The sequence below is a fragment of the Dama dama genome, chromosome 16, assembly GCF_033118175.1.
Source record: "Dama dama isolate Ldn47 chromosome 16, ASM3311817v1, whole genome shotgun sequence".
Classification (NCBI taxonomy): domain Eukaryota; kingdom Metazoa; phylum Chordata; class Mammalia; order Artiodactyla; family Cervidae; genus Dama; species Dama dama.
The window spans coordinates 36,567,408-36,592,918 of record NC_083696.1 but is presented as its reverse complement, the minus strand read 5'-3'; the positions used below and the strand labels follow the sequence as shown (position 1 = coordinate 36,592,918).

At 48.2% G+C, this 25,511-nt stretch overlaps 1 protein-coding gene across 2 annotated transcripts; it reads right to left on the bottom strand.

Moving 5' to 3' along the window:
* Window positions 1-1,020: 1,020 nt before the first annotated feature.
* Window positions 1,021-25,279, bottom strand: STMN4 (stathmin 4). Of its 2 annotated transcripts, XM_061164037.1 has the most exons (8): window positions 25,248-25,279; window positions 24,520-24,687; window positions 8,877-8,955; window positions 7,385-7,480; window positions 6,624-6,704; window positions 5,904-6,112; window positions 4,798-4,989; window positions 1,021-1,206 (listed from the first exon to the last, which is right to left on the bottom strand). In XM_061164037.1, exons 3-8 carry the CDS (start codon window positions 8,887-8,889, stop codon window positions 1,147-1,149), a joined length of 651 nt encoding a protein of 216 aa, XP_061020020.1. In that variant the 5' UTR covers window positions 8,890-8,955; window positions 24,520-24,687; window positions 25,248-25,279; the 3' UTR covers window positions 1,021-1,146. The 2 variants fall into 2 exon arrangements, with proteins under 2 accessions (XP_061020020.1, XP_061020021.1); XM_061164038.1 differs by lacking the exons at window positions 6,624-6,704; window positions 25,248-25,279 and having other exon boundaries at window positions 1,023-1,206; window positions 24,520-24,629.
* Window positions 25,280-25,511: the final 232 nt, after the last annotated feature.

Below are 25,511 nucleotides of genomic sequence, written 5' to 3'. Positions count from 1 at the left end.
CTCTCTGCTTTCCACTAACAAACTTTATTTCCACACTTGCTCACACTATCTGTGACCACCTAGCATCTCATACCCTTCACATGAGGCAGACTTCCTCCTTCCTTCTTTCACTCAGTCGTGTCCAACCCTTTGCGATCCCATGCACTATAGCCTGCCAGGCTCCTCTGTCCATGGGATTCTCCAGGCAAGAATACTTAAGTGGGTAGCCATGCCCTTCTCCAGGGGATCTTCCCGATCCAGGGATCGAACTCAGGTCTCCTGCATTGCAGGAGCATTCTTTATCATTTGAGCCACCAGGAAAGCCCTCTTTCTTCTTGGAGACCACATTAGAATGTCAATGCATGCAAAGGAAGATTAATTTTATGAATTCAGTGCACTCAATACAACACGGGACAGCCCAGGAAAGGCGAGGGGAGAGGCAAGTAAAACTGAAGAAGAAAAATCAAATGCCAAAGAATGGCATGTCTCAACCATCCTCACCCAGCACCTCAGATGCTCTGATGGTCAAACTAAGATATAAGGGGGCATCCGGCCCCTGATGGGGGGAAACCAAATTCAAGAACATTCTATAAATTACACAAAGGACAAATTCAGGAAATAAAGAACTGGAGACTTGGAGGAAATGTTTCATTGTTGGTCATGATGATCAAAAGATAATGATGAACACACGCGCACACACTCACACCTCATCCCCCCCGTCACAGGGCCCCCCACTCGCTGCTGGCGTCTCCGGCCACGCCCTGCAGCCCTTGTTCCACCCAGGACTCTGCCCTTTGCTGGGAATTCTACTGCCTGTTGTTAACTTCCTTCAAGGCGGTGCCCGGATGCTCATTGTGAAGAAAAGCCTAGGATTTGACTTGGGCTGGGTTGCAATGTCCACGAGCCCTTCTCCATCTCTCTTTCCCCACCTCTCTCCTTTGCTCCCCTCTCCCACCCCATCGTTGTTCCCCTGAAACAAATAGGATGGCTTCACTGGTCAATTCTTTACATGTACAAACACCAAAAGCAGAGCAAACGCCCCTGGCCACCCCCCTCCCCCCAAACCCCGGTGCTGGGAGAGCAGCCAGCGATGGGCCAGGCTGCCTCCGGAACTGCGGAGCTGCTGGAGCTGTCTGGCCGTTCTGGAAACTTCTTTGCCTCTGGGCTTTACCTCGAGGCCTCTTCCTTCAGCTCCTTGTTTTTCCGCACCTCCTCCGCGTGCTTGTCCTGGGAGGGAAGGGAGAGAAAAGGTCGGGTCACACCGACTACCCCGGGATAAAGGGAGATGGAGGGGCTGGAGGGCCGAAGCAAACAGTGTGGTCACCTCTGGCCACCACAGGAAGAGACACGCAGGGTCTGCAAAGGCATCTTGAGAAGGGACCAGAGGAGGCAGGTGAGCCTGGCAGGAGATGGGTGAGGGAGCTTCCTGGTGCCTCTGGCCCCAGGATGCTCGTTATCTGGGAACAGTTTCCCTGGGGGACCCACCTGGCAGGCACCACCAGCCTCTGCCACCCTCACCTGGCCATCTAGGGGCTGATTACACTCCTTGACCTAATGTCAGGAGTAGTTCAGGAGAACTCACTGCAGGTGGCCCCTACACAGAGGCAACTGGACTGCCCTTGTGTTTCCCGTCCACCTCTTTAGTGAAGGTTGTCTTAAGCCCCTGGATGAAAGACGAGGGCTTGTAAAGCATAAATCAAATAAAGGATTTTGGAAAATGTCCAGCTCCACAAAGTGTGATAGAGAATCTTCTTTTGTTTCTTGAAAGTGAGTGTTAGTCACTCAGTGGTGTCCAACTCTTTGTTTCCCTGCCAGGCTCCTCTGTCCATGATTTCTCAGGCAGGAACACTGGAGTGGGTTGCCATTCCCTTCTCCAGGGGACCTTCCCAACCCAGGGATTGAACCCTGGTCTCCTGCATTGCAGGCAGATTCTTTACCGTCTGAGCCACCAGGGAAGCTCCCTTTGTTTCTGAGCATCATCAAACCAGACAATGGGCTCTGACTTCAAAGGCCCATCAGCTGTGTGACCTTGACCAACTCACTTCACTGATCAGACTCAGGAAGGGTCACAGACATCACTGTGGCTCAGTGGTAAAGAATCCGCCTGTAATGCAAGAGACCTGGTTTCAATCCCTGGGTCGGGAAGATCCCCTGGAGGAAGAAACGGCTACCGGTATTCTTGCCTGGAAAATTCCACAGACAGAGGAGCTTGGCAGGCTACAGTCTGTGGGGTCACAAAGAATCAGACGTGATTTAGCCACTAAACAACAAATGGAGAGGAGGTTCTTTTACCTCTAGAATTCTGTGGTCTTGGGGTTCACCTCTAGGGCTTTTCACAGTCTACCTTCCATCCTTGCTCATGGTGAAGACATCTGGGTCCTCCTTGTGGGCAGGGAGCATGCCTTTTCCTCTTTGTATCAGTATCTCCCAGTTCCTCATCTGACACCAGGCCCATAATAGATGCTCAGTAAAGCGTGTCTCTGCCAGAGCCTTCTATCCATTCACATCCAGGTATGAATCAGCCTAGGGGAGACCCACTGAGGCAGCCCAAGGTCCCAGGAGGCACCTTAGACTACAGATCTGTCCCTGGAGAGATCCTAGAACTTTCCATGGCCCTGGAGAAAGCATGGGGAATGGTACATCTAGGGCAGTGGTTCTCAACCTTGCCACATATCAGCATTATCTTCAAAGCTTATTAAACTGAGGCCCTACATGGACACAGGGGAGGGTGGAGTGGAGGGTGGGATGAATTGGGACAGTAGCATTGACATATGTACACTACCATGTGTAAGATAGATAGCTAGTGAGAAGCTGCTGCATCACACAGGGAGCTCAGCTCAGTGCCCTGTGATGACCCAGAGGAGTGAGATAGAGGGGAGGCGGGAGGAAGGCTCAAGAGGGACAGGTCGTATGTGTTCATGCAGCTGATTCATTTTGCTATACAGCAGAAATTAATACAACTTTGTAAAGCAATTAGACTCTAATAAAAAAATTTAATATGAAAAAAAACTGCTGAGGTCCTCAGGCACCATCCCTAGTGAGCCAGGATTGGTGGGTCTGGGGTTAGGGTCCAGGTACCTGTAGTTTTCAACTTTACAGCAGGTAAGTCTGGTGCTGACCCTTGGGGACTCACACAAGTACTGATGCAGAGGCATTGTTATAGGTGCCTAGCAGAGCAGACACCACACACCTATCTCATCCTACCTCCTGTCTTCATCGGTGAGCAAAGGTGAAGAGGGGTCAAGAACCCAGAGGAGTGAGACCCACCCAAACATCTGCTCTGACATCATGCTCGTTTGAGACTTATCTCACCCACACAGCTCTTCCTCCAGACGCTGGACTTTCCCAGTCTCTCTAGTTCAGAACCTCTCTCTATTCCCTATATCCGCTCTCTGGACGGATCCCTAGGTTCCTGGACTCCCTTTCCTGGGCCTGCAAGCAGCTCCCTGTCTGACAAAGGCCTGGCAAGATGCTTGTGGTCTGGTCTCCCTGAAACAAGCAAAGGAAGAGCCACCTAGACTCACAATCAAAGAACACGGTTCTGTTCCCAGCTCCATTGCTTAGTGGCTATGTGACGCTGGGCAAGTCATTGGACCTTCCTCTGACATGGATTCTTACTGGTAAAAAAAGATAATGCCCGTCCTGCTCATTGCATTGTGAGGATAGGGGTATGATGAAATAAAAGTGTTTTGCAGTCTTTCAAATCGCATATCATGGCTTTATCCTCAGTATTTTTCTTAGGTTTAGCCTGACTGCCCAGGCCACATCCTGTCCCAATCCCTGATTTCTTTTTCCTGCAAAAGTTTGTTCCTACCCTTCTCTCAATAACTAAGGAAGCCTGAAATCAGACCCAGAACATTCCCCTCCCATCTGATACTTATGGAGGGCTATTTGCCCCCCAAAGAATGGAGAAAGAGAGTGGATGGGGGTTGCCACATGCTGGCCAGCTGCAGGGCCTACACAACATCCAGATCCCCTGTGAAGAAACCAGATCTTTCTAGTAGCTGTGCCAAGGGCCTGAGCCTCTAGGTGGATGGGCAGGAAGGAGCGGAGACCACGCTGCTCACCATGGGATGAGGCCACCGATCGGGTCCCGGGAGTCACCGCGCAGCAGGCGGCGCCTGGAAATAAAACACAGAGCTGGAGCTCTCCCAGGAGCCGCAGGAGAAACTGGGGCAGCCTTGGGACTCAGGAAATGAGGCCAGCGCGTTCTCAGCAGTATGGGCTGTGCTGCTGCTGACACGTGGGACCAACCCCAGTCTCTCACGTTTCTCATATTCAGGTGACATCGTTAGGTTTATTGACAAAAGGCAGAATATTGGAGAGACCGGTGACTCACTCAGCCCACATCAAGAGGTTTGGAGAGGATCGTGTTTCTTGCTCGGTGGGCAGCTCAGCTGGTCATGCCCTTGGCCTCAAGCCAAGAGCTCAAATCAGCATCTTTCATTAAATCAAATCAGGGCATTTAAGGATGAAGCCAGGAATGTAGAAAAGCATTCAGCAGGCTTCCTCTGGAAGATAAGAGGTCTAATCTCCCTCAGACACTGAGAAATTTCAATTGTGTAACTGGGCAATTCATCCCCCCAAGGAATTCATGGTTTTTGGTTCATTGGTTCATGGTTCTTGGCTCAGTTTACGGTTCTTGCCTGCCACCTCCCAAGTACTCCCTTGGAACTCTCTAAGGATCTAACCTAACAGAAACGTGGCCACTCCTGCCTGAGGCTACTTGCTCCCTGGAATGATAGGCATGTCCATTGTACTTGCCGCGGAAGGAAGAGCGAGTCCTAGGAGTCTCCTCTCCAATCTGAGACCTCTTACCTTCTCTTGCAGCCGTTCCAACATGGCGGCAAGGTGGGCCTCCCGGTTCTCCTTATTGGATTCCATCTTCTGGGCCAGTTTTTCCTTTGCCATCTTGATGAAGTTGTTGTTTTCCTCAATGGCTTTTTGGATCACCTCCCGCTCATGTTCTCGCTTCTCTGCCAGGTGCTTCAGGAGCTCTGCTTCCTGGTACTGTGGGAGCATGAAGGGAAAAGGAGGCCCTTGCAGGTGAGCAAGCCAGTTATCATCATAACTTAAGGGCTGCACACCCGGAGTGCGCACCTCCCCGAGCCTGGGCCCCTGGCCTGTTGGCAGGAAGCAAGGATGCTTCTTGGGTTCTCCCACTGGGCTCTCATCCTCTTTTTCTCATTGCCATCATTCATCCATCTATCCATCCATTCATTCATTCACAAAAAAAGTGATCAGATACAGTACTGTAGCAGGCACTATTCTAGCAACTTGGGAAAGAAAAAAAGTCTAGTAGAGACAAATCATACATAAATAACTCTAACCCAGGCTAGCTTGTGACATATGCCTCGAGAGGCAGAAATGAAGTGCTATAGGAATTCAAGGGTGATCATCATTTTCAGCTTCAAAGATGAAGGAAAGCTTACACAGAAACAGCATCAGAGTTGGGCCATAAGAATCCATAGAAAGAAAGGAAGGCACACCAAAGGGTGAAAGCATCGGGTTGGCCAAAAAATTCTCCTGGGTTTGCTGTAAGCACTAACCAAAAACCCAGACAAGCTTTGTGACCAACCCAATATACCATGCCATGACCTTCTTCCCCCTCCCCCAGTTAAGGATCCCTTTCCTTAATTGTCCAGCCTCTCCTTAAATCCTTAGTGTTGGCCCAGGTCACTCTAAGGTCACCTCTTGGAGGCATGTAATATAGCATCTTCCTCCCCTAAGCAAGCTCCTAAACACCTGGGGCTTTCACATCTTTGCTTCTCTTCATAGTGTCTCATTCCCTTCCTGGTATCTGGAGATGCGGCCTTCATATCTAGAGGTTGGTGGTGACCCGACTCCAGCTCAGAACCACCTCCTGTCTTCTTCATCTTCCTCCCCATCATGCCCTGACAGGGAAGAAAATGACAGCCACTTACCTTCCTCCGCTCCTCAGCTGCTTCCAGTTTCTTCTGGATTTCTTCCAGCGATGGGTCTCGCCGTCTGGGGAGGGAGGCATTGAACTCAGGCACCCCATCGAAGGAGGGTGGCTTCAGGATGACTTCAAAGGACTGTCCAGAGGTGCATTTATTCAGCTCAATGACTTCCATGTCGGAAATGACGCACCAGTTCAGGTCCACGGTGTCTGCTGCAGAGAACAGAAAAGGGGCTGCTCACCCTTCCTTGAAGACCATAGGGCCCCCCTATAGCATGCACACATATGAGGGAGGGCCAGGGTCCCCAAGGCTGACCAAAGGCCAGGGTTCTGGGTCTGTCCTGAACATGGCACCCAAGCGTGCTGGGCTCTGATGGGGCTGGAGTGGGCAGCCACGGGAGGGTCTCTGGCTCCAGGAGCAGGAGCCCCAGGACAGGGGATTTCTAATCATGGCTGTAGCAACTGCCTTTGTTTTGCTTCTGCCACAAGGGTCCCCCCTTAGCTGGGCTCTTGCTCAAACTGTCTTGCCTGGGAAATTCCATGGACGGAGGAGCCTTATGGACTACAGCCGTGGGGTCGCAGAGTTGAACACAACTGAGCGACTAACACTTTCACTTTCAAACTGGTGCCTGTGGAGGCAGTCAGCACCCCCCGCCCGTCCACTCCTCACCCCACTACAGCTCTGACGCTCGGCCTGCGGACCTCTCCCCCCGCCCCCTCCTACCCTGCTCTCTTCTTTCTCTCCAGTCAGCACTGTCTCTCCGCTGGCTCTCATCTTTTCTCCTACACTGTCTCCCACACCAGCCTAAACAGAAAAAACAATCTCAGGTGACCCGAGCATTCCCATCTCTCATTTCCAGACCAAACCCGTACCTTCCTTTTAAGCCCCAGGAAATTAAGAGGTGACCTGGCTTCCCCAACCACCAACCCCCTCAATCAGGACATGGCCAATCAACTTTCCTTGTCCGTATCCTGGGACCTGTTACAGGGCTCGGGCAACACGGCCATCCCAGAAACTCCTTGGGTGGCCAAAGCACAGAAGTCCCTTCCCACCTCTGGACTCGCTCAGAGCATTCTCGACCCTTCACTAAAGAGACAATGGGCCAGGGTGTCTGGTGATTGACACATGACTGTCCCTCTTCTAGGCTAGGTGTCCCTGAGGGCAGACTCTCTGTCTCCTTGGCCTCTGCATCTTCCACCACATTTGCTTGTCACACAAGTGAACAAAAGCCGAGATCAAGGGCACTCTGAGAGGGTCTGACTCAGACCCTCAGATGCTGTCTGGTCCCCCAGGTCACCGCCCCACTCCCACCATCACGTTGCATGTAGACCCCCCAGAATCAGCTGCAGTGACTTTCCTGGCTCTGGGAAAGAAAATGTGACGTGGGGCAGAATCTCAGGAAACTAGGGTGAGTATGCTGGGCTCCTGGAGGCAAGCTACCGGAAGCCTCAGTCTTCAGTCCCCCAAGGGTGGCCCTCATATACCTTCATATTTATAGGATGACTTATTCAGGGGGTCGGCCAGGAAGCAGGAGCAGAACAAGGACACCAGTGGGAGCTCCTTCATCTTCTCCTTGTAGGCTGTGGAAACACGGACAGGTGAAGAGGGCAAGCCCCTTTCTAGACTCAGAAACCAGACCCCGGGGGTCACCAGGCTCCACAGATGCACCCAAACCACCCAGACCCCTGCACGGTGACATAGCCTTTTCTGCCCTGAGCAGCTCTCTTTAAGAATCCCTGTGTGTGATTTGGACCCACTTCCACCCACCTATGAGAACCTGAGCCTGCCAGAACTCCCAGAGGACCCTATCCTCTCTCCAGTGTATCATCTCCCTTTGAGATACTGAATGCAAGAAATGCCCGCAGGTATGGACCCCAACGGCTTCCCAGGTCTCAGTGATAAAGAATGCAGGAGACTTGCAGGAGACGCACGTTTGATCCCTGGATCAGGGAAAATCCCTTGGAGAAGAAAACGGCAACCCGCTTCAGTATTCTTGCCTGGGAAATCCCATGGACAGAGGAGCCTGGCGGGCTCCAGTCCGTGGGGGTCGTAAAGAGTCGGACGTGACGGAGCGGCTAAACAGCAATAACATGGACCCCAAACACAGTGCCCTCACCCCAGCGTGCACCCTGGACCTCACTCTCTATTTCCCTCCATGAGCCCAGGATACTCCATTCCTTTCACTCTAGGATAGAGGCATCACACACTCCATTCTCAAGGCACGTGGCAGTACTTCCGTGAGGGCAAAGAAGGCCACCACCATTCCCATGATCCTGTCCTTCCCTGGGTGACAAGGTTAGGCTGTGAGCCTTCCCTGATCATCCCAATGCAGTGGTCAAAGCCAAAAGGGCTGATGTCCCTCCATGAGGGCTGGACAAATACCCCCACCCCCATCTGGTCACTGTGTATCTGGAGAGGGTTTGGAAACCAGGAGGTCATGTTTAGAGCTGACTTTTTTTTCCACACCACTCGGCTTAGAGGATCTTAGTTCCCCAACAAGGGCTCGAACCCGGGCCCTCAGCAGTGGAAGCACGGAGTCCTAACCACTGAACCACCAGGGAACTCCCTAGAGCTGATATGTTGAGTCCAGTCCAACCCAACTCCTCCAAGCCCTGGTGTGTGCTCCTGCCAGTCCCTTCCCCACCCCCACTGCGGCAACTCACCCATTTCCTTTTACAAATTGAAAGCAGGATTAACTGCAAAAATGTTACATAGCCATTGTAGAAAACAAAAAACACACTCTGATGAGTGAAAGGAAGAAAAGCTCAGCTATGATCCCACCCACCACCTAGAGATCGTCTCTACCCCTCAGGTGCATTTCCTGTCAGCCTTTTATCTTCTCTGGGCACATGTAAGTACAAACACACGTGTCCAGAGAGACCCTGTGCTGTGAGGGTCTCTGTACACGTGTTGTACACGAGTACAAACATGTGTGTCCAGAGAGACCCTGTAACATAAGTGGGGTTTTGTACTTACCAGCAAGGGTCATGTTTTCTGGAATATGAGAGCTGAGTCCTAGTGAAAGTCAAGGTAAGTCTGCTCCCAGCTCAGGACACTGTCACAAATCCAAAAAATAAGAGCATTTTAGCTGACAGCTTATTCGCATGAGGAAGGTCTTTATACAACCAGGGAGGAAATTTCAGGATCATCTGTCCCCCTCCTCCAGGCTGAATTTCCCTTCCCTGAACACCAGGCCACCTCTTCCACATCACCCAGTCAAGTTCAGTTGCCAGGCACAACAAGAGCTTCATCATTGACTTCCCAATCTCAAGACCCCTCGAGCTTCAGACATGGCTTTCCCCAAACTGAATGTATCGGTAGATGTTCATCTGTCTCCTTGTGCAGCTCAGTGGCCTGGTCCAATGCAAAGGTTGAGGTGAGGGAGCAGCCCTAAGTCAGAATCACCTGGGACATATTCACAAAATAATTCTGTGCCCTGAATTTCTCTTACACTCACCCCGCACCTTCCTGTCCAGACCATCTGACAGTGGACAGAAGATGTCAAAATACCTCTTCAGGGTGGTACATATATATACAGAGGAATATCAGCTGTAAAAAGGAATGAAACTGGGTCATTTGTAAAGACATTGATGGACCTAGAGTCTGTCATACAGAGTGAAGTAAGTCAGAAAAGCAAATATCGTGTATTAAAGCGTGTATGTGGAATCTAGAAAGACGGTACAGATGAATCTGATGAAGGGCAGGAATAGAGATGCAGATGGAGGGAAGGGACATGTGATGTAGGGAATGGACATGTGGACACAGGTGGGGAGAGGTGGGGTGGGATGAACTGGGAGATTTGAATTGACAAATATTCATTAACCATGTGTAAAACAGATAGATAGTGGGAACGTACTGTATAAAGCAGGGAGCGCAGCCTGGTGCTCTGTGATGACCTAGAGGGGTGGGATGGGGTGGGCGTGGGGGGAGGTCCAAGAGGTAGGGGATATATGTCTACATAAAGTTGAATCACTCTGTTGCACAGCAGAAATCAACACAACATTGTAAAGCAAATATACTCCAGTTTTTAAAAAAGAATATTAAGAGTATAGTTATTCTACGATGTCATAATAAAACAAAATAATTTTTTTAGAAAACCTAAAGAAAAACCCAACAAAATACCTCTTCAGTTGCCCCCTCACTCTCTTTTGCTCATCTCCAGAACCACTGTCCTAAGCCCTGCTTGACCCCCTTTAAGACAATCCTAGACTATGAAAAGAGACAAATACTGAATATTAATGTGATCATCACGTGATTCGTGCAGACATGGAAATCAGCATTGGGGATTACTGCAGGACCACAGAGATGGGCTTTAGACTCTGCATGAGGTCTGAGGAGCCAGAAAGGACTCCTGGTGTTAGCAGCACCAGTACTGCATCTTAAATGATGAGTCAAAATTAAGCAGGATGTTCTTCTGGGGGAACAGCACATGCCAGAGTTGGGGTGAGGGAGACGTCCCTGGTGGTCCAGTGGTTAAGACTTCTGTGAGCCCAGTGCAGGGAGCCTGGGTTCTATCTCTGGTCAGGGAACTAGGTCCCACATGATGCAACTGAAGATCCTGCATGCCGCAGCTGGAATCCGGCATAGCCAAACAAATAAATACATTTTTTTTTTTTTAATAAAAGGGAGAATCAGAGTGAGAAAGCTATGGGGGGTCCCAGGCTGATTGATGCTGGACCAGAAAGTGTGAAGGAGGAGGTGAAACAAGAGAGGCAGGAAGGAAACAGACTGGAGCGTGTCTGGAGGACAGATAGGAGGCAATAGGATCTACTGAAACCTTCTATCTGCTGGCGTGAGGAACAACCAGCAGTGAGCCACCATCATGGATACCACTCGATCCTTGGTTGCTGTGATAGTTCATTCTTGTGTCCGCTTGACTGGGCTAAGAGAGATGGCCAGATGGCTGGCAAACAACATCCTTGGGTGTGTCTGTGAGGGTGTCTCTGGAAGAGATGAGCGTTGAGTCAAGAGACTGAGTAAAGAAGATGGCCCTCCCCAGTTTGGGTGGGCATCACCCAATTCATTGAGGGCCAGAGTAGAACACAACAGTGGAGAAAGGGAGGATTTTCTTTGCTTGAGCTAGGACATCCATCTTCTCCTGCTCTCAGGCATGGGAGCTCCTGGTTCTTTGGCCTTTAGACTTGGACTAGGATTACTCAGGGTTTCCTTTATGGCACTAGTGGTAAAGAACCACCAATGAGGGAGACATAAGAGATGTGGGTTTGATCCCTGGGTCGGGAAGATCCCTGGAGAAGGGCACAGCAATCCGCTCCAGTATTCTTGCCTGGAGAATCCCAAGGACAGAGTAACCTGGTGGGCTGTAGTGCGTGGAGTTGCAAAGAGTCAGAAATGACTGAAGCGATTAAGCACTCACGCATGCAGGATTATACCACCGGCCTTCCCAGGCCTCCAACTTGCAGATAGCTGATAGCGAGACTTTTCAGCCTCCATAAGTACATGAGTCAATCCTTCATGATACATCTCTTTCTATATGTAGCCTACTGGTCTGTGTCTCTGGAGAACCCTGACAAACCCAGCCATCCTCAGTGGTCACTGTGCCAGCAGGTGACATGAGCTCACTGCCTGCCACCCCAGGAGGGAAAGGGACTCTGAAACCGACTTAGAACGCCTTTCTTTGCTTACTGGTGTGTTTTCCTTCTGGGATCAGGATCAGTACTGACTGAAGATGGGCAGGGGAGTGGATGGGAACAAGAGACTCCACCCAGGCTTTAGGGCTGGACGAGTGTGGGGTCAGACACAGGCTTCGCCTCTCTTGTAGCAGTCACTAGTCACATCACACGTCTAACCTTGTCCTCCCCATCTTAATTCTGCGCAGAGTTGTCCAAATGAAATGAGAAAAAGCATCCAGCAAAAGGGAGCATTTCATAAATATTAGTTTCCTTTCCTCTGCCTTTTACATCAAGCTCACTACCAGGTATCACACACCTACAGGTAAGGACTGCCGTCCCCATCTGCACATGAGGAAATGGAGGCTCAGAGCGTTTGTGTAACTTGCTCGGGGTCACTCAGCTAGAAAGTGAAAGTGCAGAGATTTGAAACCAGGTCAACCAGACTTGAAGGGCTCTGCTCCCCTCAGCGCCTCTGTGTTCTCCTTGTGCTTTGGAGCCAGAGGTCCCCACCAGGGCCCCTCCCGCTGCAACACAATGGGCCTCTGTCCTCGGAGTCAAGTTGATCCTGGCAGCACCAGTGAGTCCCCGAGCAGAGATGTGGGCAGAGTGCCCAGAAACAACTGCTCTGGTCATGAGCTCCGTTCCACACCATCTCCCACTCATGACCAGGCTGCTTGATGGGGTGACTGGCAGAGGGAGTGAGACCTTGGCAGGAGAGGGCACAGCCTCAGACCTCAACCTGGGTAATGGATCAGAAGTGAGGGTGGTCCGCTGGTTAAGACTCTGAGCTTCCACTGCAGCGGGCAGGGCAGGCAGGTTCCATCCCTGGTTAAGATCCCACATGCCACGGGGCAAGGCCAAAACAAAAAATTCAATAGAAAAATAAATACTTGTTTTTAAAAGTGGGGGTTCAAATAGGAAAGAGGAGGCAGAGTAAGTACAACACCCTGAGGAAGAAGGAGATCAGGCTTTTTCTGTGAGTGTGGCTACCTGGAGTCAGGGACCACGTCCCTTGGCTGGAGCTGAAAATGATCATTAAGACCCTACACTCGTGGAGCACGTGACTGATTACAGTCCTGGTTGCCTACATTATCCCAGCTGATCTTTGCAGGAGGCTAGGCTGGGCTGATAAGACAGGCATTGTCAGCTTCACTTTTAGGTGAAGAACTTGGGGCTCAGAGATGTTAAGATTCTTAGCTAAGTATACACAGCTAGTTGGTGTAGAGCTGGTGCAAGTCTTCTGACTTATAAGCTCATCTCTTATAGCCAGTGGAAGGACTGAATGCTAACTACTGTTTCCTCCATTGTCCTGGGGACTCAGGTAAAGGCAGTCTAGCCTCAGGATATGATTTGATGAAGATTATGTACTAGGTGCTCTCTATACATCAATGAAAGATATTATGCAAGGAGTTTTAATTGCAGGAGGAATCAAGTACAAGTCAGATAGGCAGAGAAGGAAGACAGGGCAGGGAAGAGGAGACCTCCTAGAGATGGGCAGAGGGGACTTCCCCAGCAGTCCAGTGGTCAAAGATTCTGTGATTTCAATGCAAGGGACAAGGGTTTGTTCTATCCCTGGTAGGGGAACCAAGATTCCACAGGCTATGCAGTGTGAATAAAACAAAAGAAATTTTTTTAAAAGATGAACAGAGGTATTCGTGGCCATGACATTTGCAGCTGTGAGCTCTCAGTTTCACAGGGTTGAAATCTGCATCATTAACCATGTGTATTTATAGAGCATCTATTATGTGACAAGTGCTTTCACTTTGATTTTCATCATAGGACTTACTACCCCTGTCTTAAAGAGGTGTGAACTGCAGCTCAGAGAGGCTAAATGGCATTACCAAGGTCACTCAGTGTAGGGCGTGGAGTGGTGTCCTCGAACCTAACCTGTCCACATCCTAACCCTTGCAGTTTGGGAATGTGACTTCTTTGCGCATTTAAGTAAGTTGGATCTCAAGATGAGATCATTCTGTCTGTCCAGGTGGTACAAGCGCCCTTATAAGAAAAATGCAGGGGAGAGATGCACAGAGAAGAAGACCTTGGATAGGTGGAGACAGGCTGGAGTGATGCTGCCACAAGCCAAGCAAGGCCTGGAGCACTGGAAACTGGAAGAGGCAGGGGGAACCCTCCCCCAAGTCTCTGGGAGGGGTAAGACCCTGTTGACATCTTCATTTCTGAACTTCTGGACACCAGAACTGCACGAGATTGAATTTTTGCTGTGTTCAGCTGCTAAGTTTGTGATCATTTGTTACAGTAGCCCAAGCAATCTAATATACTTGATAAGCAACAGGGCCAGGATTCATTCAAATCCATGATTCATTCGTTCATTGTATCTAAGCTACCCGTATTTTTATATGGTCTGATTTGGTTCTCAGGATAATCTCTGGGACTTCCCTGGTGATCCACTGGTTAAGATTCTGGGTTCCCAATGGAGGGGTCATGGGTTTGATCCCTGCTTGGGGAACTAAGATCCCAAATGTCTTGGAGCTCAACCTAAAAAAAAAAAAAAAAGATAATCTGTGCATGTGTACCTGAGGTACACGGTACCCTTATAAATCCTCATGCCAATAGTCACGTCACTTCTACAGCACTCGAGACTCAAAAGAACATTCTAAGAAAGGATATGGGGGTGGGGGGAGATTCTTCTGGAAGGGCCCAACAATGAAAAGTGGTCCTGAATCCCTGGGTGGTGGTGGCCACAGCAGGGAGCCTGACTGCAGCCCTAATTAACCTGTGGCATGAATGTGGGTGGTGGGCTGGTCCCACCCCCTCCCCAGCACTCAGCCTTGCTGCCTGAGGACTCCAGGTTTCTTGTGGGTGACACCCAGATTGGACACTCACAGCTAGAAAGATCTGGTTATGCTAACCCCTGACCTTCAGGCCTTCTGAAGCAGCTCTCAGTCCTCTGTTCTCCCATCTTAAACACCAACTGCCCAGGCCGTTCTCCTGGGTGCATCCCATGGACCCAAGGGCCCACAGACCAGCCCTAGTCTAGAGCCCGGGGCCCTGCAAGCTTGTCCCAGTGCTGCGGAATCTGTCAAACGGCTTGGCAGTGTGGGTCGGGTTGTCGAGTCACCGCAGAATACCTGCAATGGAGAGGGGCCACCAGGCCTATCCAGGGACTACCAGAGAGGGGCAATAACGGGTGTTATTGCCAAGGTCAGGGAGGACAAAATGCTCAGAATTCAGGGAGGCAGGTGAAGTTTAACAGACCATAGCGGCCAGAATAGGGGGTAAGGCTAAGAGGTCAGGCCCATCAGTGGGAGAGTCTAACCAAGACACCAGATATCAGAACATCATCTGGCAAAAACCCTTGCTGAGGCTCAGCTCTGGCCCTACCAGAGTATCCCTGCATGTTTTCTATTAAGGCAGAGGCCAATTCCAGGCCTTGGGTTGCCCCTAAGGAAGACCAGGAAACTGACCATATCCAGCATTAGAAGCTCCCAGCAACAGAGTGGGAACATGTCTTAATCACTCAGCCGATAACCACAGAACCAGAGCCAGAGTTCAGGACCACAGCCTCCCAACCGGCCCCGCCTCCCTGCCCCATCCCCTGGGGCACAGTTCCACACATCTCTGATGGGTGCAGACTGGGTGCTGGAGAGGCAGGGCCTCCCTGGGCAGCCCAGCCCCTGTGCTGGCAGGTACTGGTCAAGCTCAGCCAGTGGCGAGAGGACTCACGCTTCAGGTGGCAAAGGTGAGAGGGTGATGGGGTTACGATGCAATGTGGATTCTGCCGTGCTGCTAGTCTTGCGGTGGCTCTGGAACTTGCCTGTGTGCTGGGTGTGTGGACTGGGTTTACAGGTGAAACAGAGAGGGCCCTCTGGGCTGCATGCAGGATGCATTGGGACCAGTTGCTAGAATAGGAATAGGAAGATCAGAGATCTCCAGACCAGGGAAAGGTACTTTATCTTCTATTCAGTAGGAAGTCACTGGCATCCTTTGAATACAAACAAAGAGGGAAAATGGTGATGCTGAGGATCATTGCAATAATAATAGATACCACTTCTTGGGCACCTCCTTGGTACCAGAAAAATCATAGACATTATCTCAATTTTATCTTCTGAGGTCCTTTTATAATCAGGAAATTGGAGCTCAACGGAGTCAGGTTAATTACACAAAGTCCTACCGGTAGTAAGGGGCAAAGCTGGAATTTTCCGTCTAAAACACGTCTCTGTCTTTAGATTATATTGCTAGTGCCAAAAGATTCATCTGGGCAGCACCAGCTTGGGGAAAAGATTAGGAGGAGAAGACTGGAAGCTGAGACGAGGCACAAAGTGATTAGGGCCTGCCTAAATGAGTTAAACCCTGGACTATTTGCATCCCATGCAGCACTGTTTTCCCATTTGCAAACTGGTCCCTCCTCTTAATCCAGCTCCAGCATCTAAGAGTCTGTGTATGGAAAAGCAAGCATTTTTGTTGATAGATTGAACCATTAGCATAGTTGGTGAAACTAATCAGTCAGCGATAATCCCACCGAGCTGAGGTCCAGGTCATCAGAAGACACAGAATGAGGAAATCTTGGTTGGGGGTAGGGCAGCCGACCATGAAGGTCTAGAATCAAGGCTGTGGACAGAGGAGGGATCTCTTGGTGGGAGGAAAAAATCAAAGTGAAGAGATCAGAGCCTCCAGTTCCCCCCAGAACATGAAAATGTCAAGGAAGGAAGAACCGGCCATCACTAGCTAGGGATTCTCAACTAGGGGCAACCTCACTCCTGGGAAACAAATGTGACTTTTGGAGGACTGTTTGACTGGAGGTGCTAACGGCATCCATGTGATACCAAGTAGTCTAAATGTCCTTCATGGCACACAACGATCCCACACAACCAACGATTGTCCCTTCCATAACGCCAGTGTGTTCCTCCCTAGGGACTGGGTTTCTAGATGTCACACTGAGTTGGTGGCAGAGGTGGAACCAAATCTCTGAATTCCAGAGTCAGTGATTTTCCCTCTCTCCTCCCACACAACAGGAACATCCCACAGGTGGTGGGGGGAAACTTGCGGGGTCCACCAGAGCCACTGATGGTGATAGGGATGCTGAAGGACTTTTTTACAAGACCAGAAATGGTGACTCGTACCCTCAGGCTTTCTATAAAGCAATCAATAGCCAAGAGCCAATAGAGAAGAGTATCCAGTTCTCAGATGCCATGTGGCCATTTACTGGGTGCATGCCTGACCTCTGGAGGCATCTTTGACCATCCACATGACCCGAGTGAACAAGCATTTTATTTGTCACTGCAAGTTCTGCCCAGAAAATGCCATCAGGATGTATCAAATCCCCTGTAGACTATTTTCGAGAGGAAAAAAGCTAATGTGCATCCAAATGGTTTGAATAGAGTGGTTCCTGGCAAGAATGTTCAGAGACAGTAAAAGAACTCATAGAATCATGCTGTGGAAGCTCTGAGTTCTGACCCAGGCCGTTTAACCACAAGCAATAGAGGAAACTGGCTCTTTTGATTTGTGCCAATTACCAGTATTTTTTAAAGTCCTGTTGAAATTATAACATTTACCTGAAATACACTGCATGAGCTGCCTAAATGTCATGGAATCATATCATGTCTGTACAGTAAACCTGGTTATTTCATGTTGATCCAAAGGTTCTGATTGGCAGTCATGTGTCTCATTTGGGTTTTCTTTAAAAGAAGAGATAAATTATTTTTTCATGACTGTGGTTTTCATTCTTTCCACAATATTTGTTGAATATTTAATTCCATGCCAAGCCCTCAGCCAGGTCCTAAAATAACCACAGGGGTTTTCAATAAGGAAAAAAATGAATGGGTCCCCTGGGTGGGAATTTAGAGTCTCTGGAAGTTTCTGCTAGCCTTGGGCAAGTCTCTGGCAGTAATAAGGACCATGTTATAAAGGGAGAAGAGTGGGTGTTAGGGTATGGGCCAAGAACAGAAGGTTGAGACTTGCAGAGGGACACTAGACAAGGCAGAATATAGTCACTCCCCCAAATCCACGGGGGAGTCTGTTCCAGGATACCTGCGGATACCAAAATCCCTGGATGCTCAAGTCCTTGGTGTGGTCCAGTGGGCCCTGCCTGTCCATGTATGTGCAACCTGTGATTTTAAGTGATTTTGGGAACTGATGAGTGTCTGATCAGCACCTGCTTAGGTCTGCTTCTGAGGCTCCAAGGGGAAGAAATGGTGGGATCCCTGGCCAAGAATAACCTCCAAACTGTCTCTAGCAGGCTGAGAAATACAGCTTCATTTCCTAGAAACAGTGCTTCTAGGAAATAAGGAGACATCACCTGCTGGCAAATGCAGAGCTCCGATGGCCTAAGTCTGAGGGGCCCGTCCTTGTTGGCAAGCCAGAGGAGGAAAATGAAGTCTGGAAAACAGCCCCAAATAATCCACAGTGATGGTGCTTTGGGGGCTAGTTTTATTTTCCATTCGATAGATACAGGAGAATCCACACACTAGACGTATGAATCAGGCACATGGAGGAACTGACACATAGACACTCTTGTACTATGTATAAAATAGATAACAAATGAGAGCCTGCTGTGTACTTAGGGAACTCTACCCAGCGCTCTATGGGGACCTGCATGGGAAGGAAATCCAGAAAAGAGGGGATGTGTGGACACATGTATAGCTGACTCCGTTTGCTATATGGCAGAAACTAACACAACATTGTAAAGCAACTATAATCCAATTAAAAAAAATTGTTAAGCGTAGAAACACACACACAAGTCAGGAGCATGGGCTTCCGTGAAGGGTTGCTGGATGGAGAACAAGGCTCTGGGAGCCAGCTCTGTGTCACATCCTGGGGTCAGAGCCTTTGGAAGCATCAGCACAGAGCCAGCCCCTGTCACCTTACTCCTGGTCACGATAGGGATGCTTCATGGTGCTTTACGGCTTGCCAGGCACGTCCATGTGTGGGGGTGTATGTGTATATATATTTATTCCTTTTACTGATAATGTTTACTGATAATTTAATGTTTTAATTACAAACATACTAATATATTTCAGAATGTTTTAATTATAAACAAACTAATATATTTCAGAACATCTATGTGACAGAGAAAAGGAAACAAATCTCTGTCATTTTGCTACTCTTTGCTATTGGTATTTCCTTCTAGTTTTCTGTTTATGTCTATTATTTTTGCATAGTTATCATCACTTTTATCCTTTCATTCTCCCTAAATTCTATCCAGTAGATATTATTAAACCCACTTTACAGACGATCAATTCAGGAAGGTGACTTAATTTGCCTAAAGTCATATAAGTCAAAAATCATAAAGATGGGATTTATGGGATCTCGTAAAGATGGGATTTATCAAAGTCTACTTATATTGGGTTGGTCAAAAGGTTCATTCAGATTTTCCCATAAGATGTTATGGACCGTGCTGAATGAACTTTTTGGTCAGCCCAACATCACAGCTCCATGGTACTTCCTGAGACTCAAGGCCAAGTGTAAATGTAAGGAAGATGAATGATTGCCTGGGGCATGTGTTTGAAGGGCACACAAGAGCTTGCCTGTCCCAACTCTCCCTCCCAACCACAAGGACCCTAGTCTCAATACTGAGCCCTCTTTTGCATTAGGCATTGCCTCGGGAAGTCACTGTTAAAACGTACACACATGACCTACCAAGTGCAATCAATTAAACAGTGTTCGTTGTCAGCAGAGAACAAGCAATAGATTTGTGAACACTTCCAGGGGTCAAGTTCTATGGCCATAAATGGGAGGAGCCATGGAGACCTTTCAGCATTTCTGGTTCACATCTATGTTCAGATAAGAAGACAGAGGACCCAAGAGGTCCAGTGTTGTTCCCAAGACTAAGTAGGAGGGGCAGAGCCTGGTTTCTGGCCCCACATCTAAATACACGAGAGGGAGACTCTTCTCTTTTGCAATATTACTCCTGTTTCTTTGTTCTTTCATTCTTCTCCCATGCTTTGTAAGTTTTACATCTTGATTTTATCTTGAAGTTAAAATCATGTATGTCTACAGGCAGACCTTGGAGACATAGCAGGTTCAGTTCAAGACCACCACCATAAAGCAAATGTTGCAATAAAACAAGTCAGATGAATTTTTTGGTTCTCTGGTAGGTATAAAAGGTATGTTTATCTATACTAGAGTCTACTAAATGTACAATAGCATTTTGTCTAAAAGATACTTTATTGTTAAAAAATGATGGTTATCCATCATCTGACAACATAGGGTCACCACAAACCTTCAGTCTGTAAAAACTGCCATATCTGTGAAGTGCAATAAAATGAAGAATGCATGTAATTTCATTACATGAAGAATAGAACAGTATCTAATGATTTTCTCTAGGAGATAAGAGCTTTAGCACACTTTTACTTCCTTTCCCTACAAACCTGATTTTTGTCATAGTGACTTGGATTTTCAGTTCTAGAGTATCATTATTGATTTCTTTCTTACATTATTCATTCAACAAATACTTTTGGAGAAATATTTACTATAAGCACAAGGCGAGGTACTAAGGAGAAATACAATGATGAATTATATATATATATATTCCCTGGCCTCCAGATGTTTAACATTTGCATTCAGCTTTCTGAGCACATTGATTATAATTAGACAATGACTCTAAATTCTAGCATTTTCTTTCTTGGTGGTCATTATCAATACCCCATCTTTTTTGTAGTTGAGTCCTTTAATGTGATAAAACTCCTTGATTATCTAGACTATGCTGGAGTAATTCTTTTCCAGGAGGGGTTCATGGAGTCCTTGTTGAGTCCTTGTCTGTCTGGTTTGGTGGCAGGTGTAGGAAACAGACAGACCTACTGTGGGATCAGCAGCCCAGTTGGTCTGTGCAGTCAGCAGATAGTCAGTCCACCTGTTCACACACTCAGTCCGAACCATGCTCTCTACCCGGTCTGGATTTCGGGGCCCCAATACCCAAATGACCCACTGGAACGCTGCCCTCTGCCCCACCCCCACCCCGCCAGGTCTTTCAACAGAGAGTCTGCGCTTAGCGCCTTTCTCAGGATTCGCACTCACTACTTGGTCCTCTGAGCTCTCAGGTCACCTGTGCCCCATCATAAATTAGGCCACCACCCCCAGATTCCTGCCCCTTCTGATCTGTTCAGTCTGGCTTCTACCCACCACCCACCGCTAAAAGCAGGACCCTAAAAGGGTGGACACACAATGATCAGTCTGCAATGATAGAAAAAACCAGTGAGCTCAACTGGGGAAGCAGCATCGGTGTGTATCGGGACACAGGCGTGGTGTATTGTGTTGGCCAAAAAGTTTATTCGGATTTTTAGCCAGGTGTGATGGAAAAAGCCGCACAAACTTTTTGGCCAACCCAATACCTTTATCTGTGTGTCTCCCTGTCTTCCTCATGGGACTGAAAATGTACGAATCTCAAAAATGCTTTTTAAAATGTCAAGGAAGATTTTTTTTTTTTTTTTTTTTTGGTTCTCACTCTTCCGCCAAAGAAAAGGACAAAAAGTAACCTTTTTCCAAGACTACCACATCTCTAAATACAGCAAATTCTAATTTTAAAAGCAAATTAAGTTATATATGATGCATGTTTATTTCCCAAGCCAAAAAAGGGGGAGGTGAGATGGGGAGGGAGAGAGTTTGGTTCCCTACAGGGCATTATAAAAGTTTATTCCCTACAAGCCATTACACATGGCTTGTTTTAGAATTTTCCTCCAAATTTCTCTTCTCCTCCCCACCCTACCCTCCAAAATGTCCACCTACTCAGGATTTCAATATTTCTGGGAATTCTATCTCTGTATCTCCAAACAATAATCTCCAGGTAAGCGGGAAATAATATAAAAATATCAAGGGGATCTGGAGAGAGGAGCTTAGGGATTCAGGAAAAATGAAGCCTTTCTTTGTTTCTGATCTTGATTTTTTAAAAAATATTCAATGATTTAAAACCAAGAACCCCAAAGATCTGAATCTTCCCCTTCTATATGGTTGGTTTCATGTAGGCACTTTCTCTCTACCTCTCTCTTATGCTCCTCCTTTGCCATTGTCTCTCTTTTCTGTTCCAGGACCCCGATCTCTGGATCTCAGCTTATGTCTTTACTGCTCTATTTTAAATCTTGCCAGTCAGCTCGCATCTGTCCCACAGGGAAAGTGTGGTTAAAACGACCTAATTGGACAAGAGAAGACAGCTAACCTCACTTGCCCCTCGGAATGTCTATGATTGAACCACAGTGAAATCTAAATATGAAGCCAGAAATAAAAGACACTCCCACTACCCATCAGCATAGTATGTCTGTTCCATAGTCTGCTCAGAGGGGACCATATTACACCAGACTTCTCTGTCTTTGATGGGTCATTTAGAACCGTCTCTCCCTAAAGAGATATAGTATTCCACTTAAAACAACACTTGGAGTTTGGGCACTTATTTCGTACCTGGGGCACTAATGAACAAAACAGCTCTTCTTGTAGGAAGCTAACAGTCTACAACATGGATGAACCTTGAGGACACTCTGCCAAGCGAAATGAGCCAGTCATAAAAAGATAACTACTGCAGGATTCCACTTTGATGGGGGACCTAGCGTACTCAGAGTCACAATAATGAAAGTACAAGGGGAGCTGCCAGGGGTGGGGTGGAAAGAATGGGGAGTTATTGTTTAGTGAGGATAGAGTTTCAGTTTGGGAAAATGAAAAAAGTTCTGGAGATGGTGGCGATGGTTACACAACAGTGTGAAAGTATTTCATATCACTGGCTGAACACTTTAAAATGGCTAAAATGGTAAATTTCATGTTATGTGTATTTTACCACAATCAATAATTTTTTAAAATTTTAAATGAACTTCATAGTCTAGTAAGAGTTATCCACAGGTTTACAGTCTTATAGTTAGAAAAAATGGTAAGAGGTTATTTAGCCCAATTTTTCTCAATCCTTTTTCTTACTGGAATCCACAATAAAGAACCACATTTTATATCATGATCCAATATGCATATGCCATGATACTGACATATATATGTATATGTATATACATATATATACACACACATATGATTATATCTATGTATATGTATATACATACACATACACACACATATGATTATATCTATGTATATGTATATACATACACATACACACACATATGATTATATCTATGTATATGTATATACATACACATACACACACATATGATTATATCTATGTATATGTATATACATACACATACACACACATATGATTATATCTATGTATATGTATATACATACACATATATAATTGAAATATAAACATAAGTATATTCATATTGACTTATGAATGTTGTTAAATATATTTATAAACATAATAATATATTTATATTTAAGATAATTGAGAATATGTAACTAAAAATGGTATAGGAAAGCATTATTGCATGGGATGCATTTTCACTTTTTTCCTACTCTGTTTTATCCCATGTTATCTGAAAAAAGAAAATAACAAGTCACAACCCACAAAATTGATTTCAAAATCCACAAACAGGTCTCAATCTGCAGTTTGAAAAGCACTGATCCAGACCAATCTCCAAGACAATGCAGAAATCTCCTCTATAGCTACCCCCCTGGGTGGTCATCCGACTTTGGCTTGGATGCCTCCATGATGGGGGACTCACTCTCTACTTTGCTCTGTGGCAGATTCTCCAGCAGTTAAGGATTCTTACCCACTTCAAACCTGTTCCCAGAGCAGCCTGGGTGGAGCCAGGGATCCCAGATGGGCTGGGACTTGCTGACAGGTGCTCCAGCCCTATCGATGATAAGTGGGCTTCAGGGAAAATGACAGGTCTTCCCAGAGGCAAGGTGGGGGCATGGGAGAGCTGAGGCAACGCAGGTCTGGCTGGCCCTGGAGGGTGGGGCAGGGTCTCCAGGCGACCCTACCTCCATGCGGTGGTTGGATTGCTGATCAGACCTTTCCCTTCTGCTAGCTCCAGCACTGGGATTATCCCTTAGTCTGAAGGATGATCTCATCCCCCGCTGGCACCCTGACTCCTGCCTGTGGGAGAGGCTTCTGCCCCCTTGAGGAAGCCTCAGCCTCGGGGGAGACTAGATTCCCCCACATCCACCCTCAACCTCCCACCCACCCCACAGGTCACTGCTGGCCCCCCCTTCCCCCCTCCCCACTATTCTAGCCTCCGGGGTCCCTTCTCCAGGCATTTGGACAGGTACTATTGGTATATTTCTCTGCTACCCTAGGGGGTCCTGCCCTTTTCAGGATAATGAAACTCCTCCACAACTGACCATGCCTTCCAAGAGGAATAAAACAAAGGCAGCACGCCACGCAGGGACACAGCTGGCTGCTGGCTGTCAAAACCCTGTGTCCCCGGGATGAGGCGGGGACAATGCCTAAACTCCTGGCGAAGGCAGTGGGCTGAGCGCTGAGGTTGGGGGGTGTCGCGCCCTGGCTGGGGCTACAGGCAGAGACCAGGGTGTGGCAGGTGTGGGTTCCTGCAGATTGCAGCCTCACAGCCATCTGTCCCTGCCCAGGTAGGACCAGGTTGACCTCAGGGGCGGGGCGGGGCAAGAAGAGATGGTGAGCTCATTGTATTATTAGAACCAAGAGGAAAAAGCAACCCAGTGCAGACGGAGGAGAAAGCAAAGGAGGCTGCCAATGGGCAAGGGAGACAGAAGAGCTGTCGCTGAGAAAGGAAACGTAAACCACAGGTCTGCTTTCAGTTTGTAAGGGCTCTGGGGGCCAGAGATGATCCAGAGAAAGCCAGACTGAATAAAACCCTTCTCCCTCAGCAACAAAACATTTTTATGCAGAAAGAACTCATTGTGGATGGCTGATCTGTAAGAAGCTCTGACGATTCCCACCCATCCTCTGTCCCCTGAGGTCCAGAATAGAAGAAACTCCTGGAGCCCACCCTTGCCCCTCTGCCAAGCACCATCCTTTTCGCCTCACCCCTTTGCCCCCAGGATTTGGCAAAGTTGAATTGAGTGAAACCAAAAGGCAACACAATAGATACCAGACTCCTCGCTTCTCCTCTCTGCAGCTGCTGTTTTTCTTTTCTTTTGTATGAAAAGCCTCAAATAATTTGCATCCCATTTCTCCTTACCTGTAGTCCAGTTAGAAGCGAGCTGCCGCCTTCTTCACTCCCTCAATTAGTGGTACCCTGGGCTTCTCTCCACATCAGCACCACTGCTCGGCTCTCACCATGACATCACCTCCGAGCTCTGTGATTGGCCGACAGTGGGTTGCTTGGCAATTGGACAGTCTCCTCTGGCTGAACAGGGATTGCCTGAGTGAGTAACTCTTAGCAGACCAGGGAGTAGAAGATGATGTCAGACAAATAGCTTGCCTTCGGCACTGCCTCTGGAGCTGGGGAACCAGAGGGTGAGGTTGGGGATGAAGAAAGAGAGAAGGAGTGGTACGGGAAGGTGGGGGTGAGGGCCCAGCTTGCAAACTGAGCTGCCCAGCAAAGAAAGAGCACCTGGACAGAGGGACTGATGATTTCCAGAATCTTTAGCTTTCTTTGATCTGGGGGTGGGAGAATATAGAATCTAGAGGAGAAATCAAAAAGAACAGATGAGCCCTAAAAATAGCTCCCTGGAGGGCTTCATGCCTGTTTCCGGCTCTTTCAGAAGGGCTGGTGGGTTTGAACAGTGAGTCAGAAGGCAAGGAGGGGCTCCGGCACCCCAGGCCCTGGAGCTGGTGTGGGAGCGACATGGGGGTCCTAGGAGAGCAGAGCCACCTTCTTGCCAGCTGGCTGGCATGTGGGCCACACATTTGCTGTGGCCACTTAGCCAGCACCAGTGGGTCCTTCTCACAGCCCACCTCGCATACCTGTGCCTTCCAGAAGGAGAGAGACATGACTGATGCTGAGGGTGATCAGCACCCTGGTGTTTCCCAAACGAGGCAGAGCCCCACAGGGAGGTGACGGACCACCCATGCTGGCTTCAGGGGTAGGGCGCGCGGGACACGGTCTTCTCAACACCACAGGTGGCTGCAGGTGGCAGAGTGGGGCAGTCAGGGGCACAGAACACTGCTCCCCACCAAAGCCTCCCCAGATGAGCCCTGCATCCCCACACCCCATGGCAGGGACAGACC

Excerpts from the sequence above, each read along its gene's own strand:
- STMN4 (XM_061164037.1), bottom strand. Across the intron at positions 6,705-7,384 it reads GTCATCCTATAAATATGAAG|GCTGGTGTGGGAGACAGTGT; the intron begins GTATATGAGGGC and ends TTTTCTGTTTAG. Across the intron at positions 6,113-6,623 it reads GAGAGAAAGAAGAGAGCAGG|CAGACACCGTGGACCTGAAC; the intron begins GTAGGAGGGGGC and ends TGTTCTCTGCAG.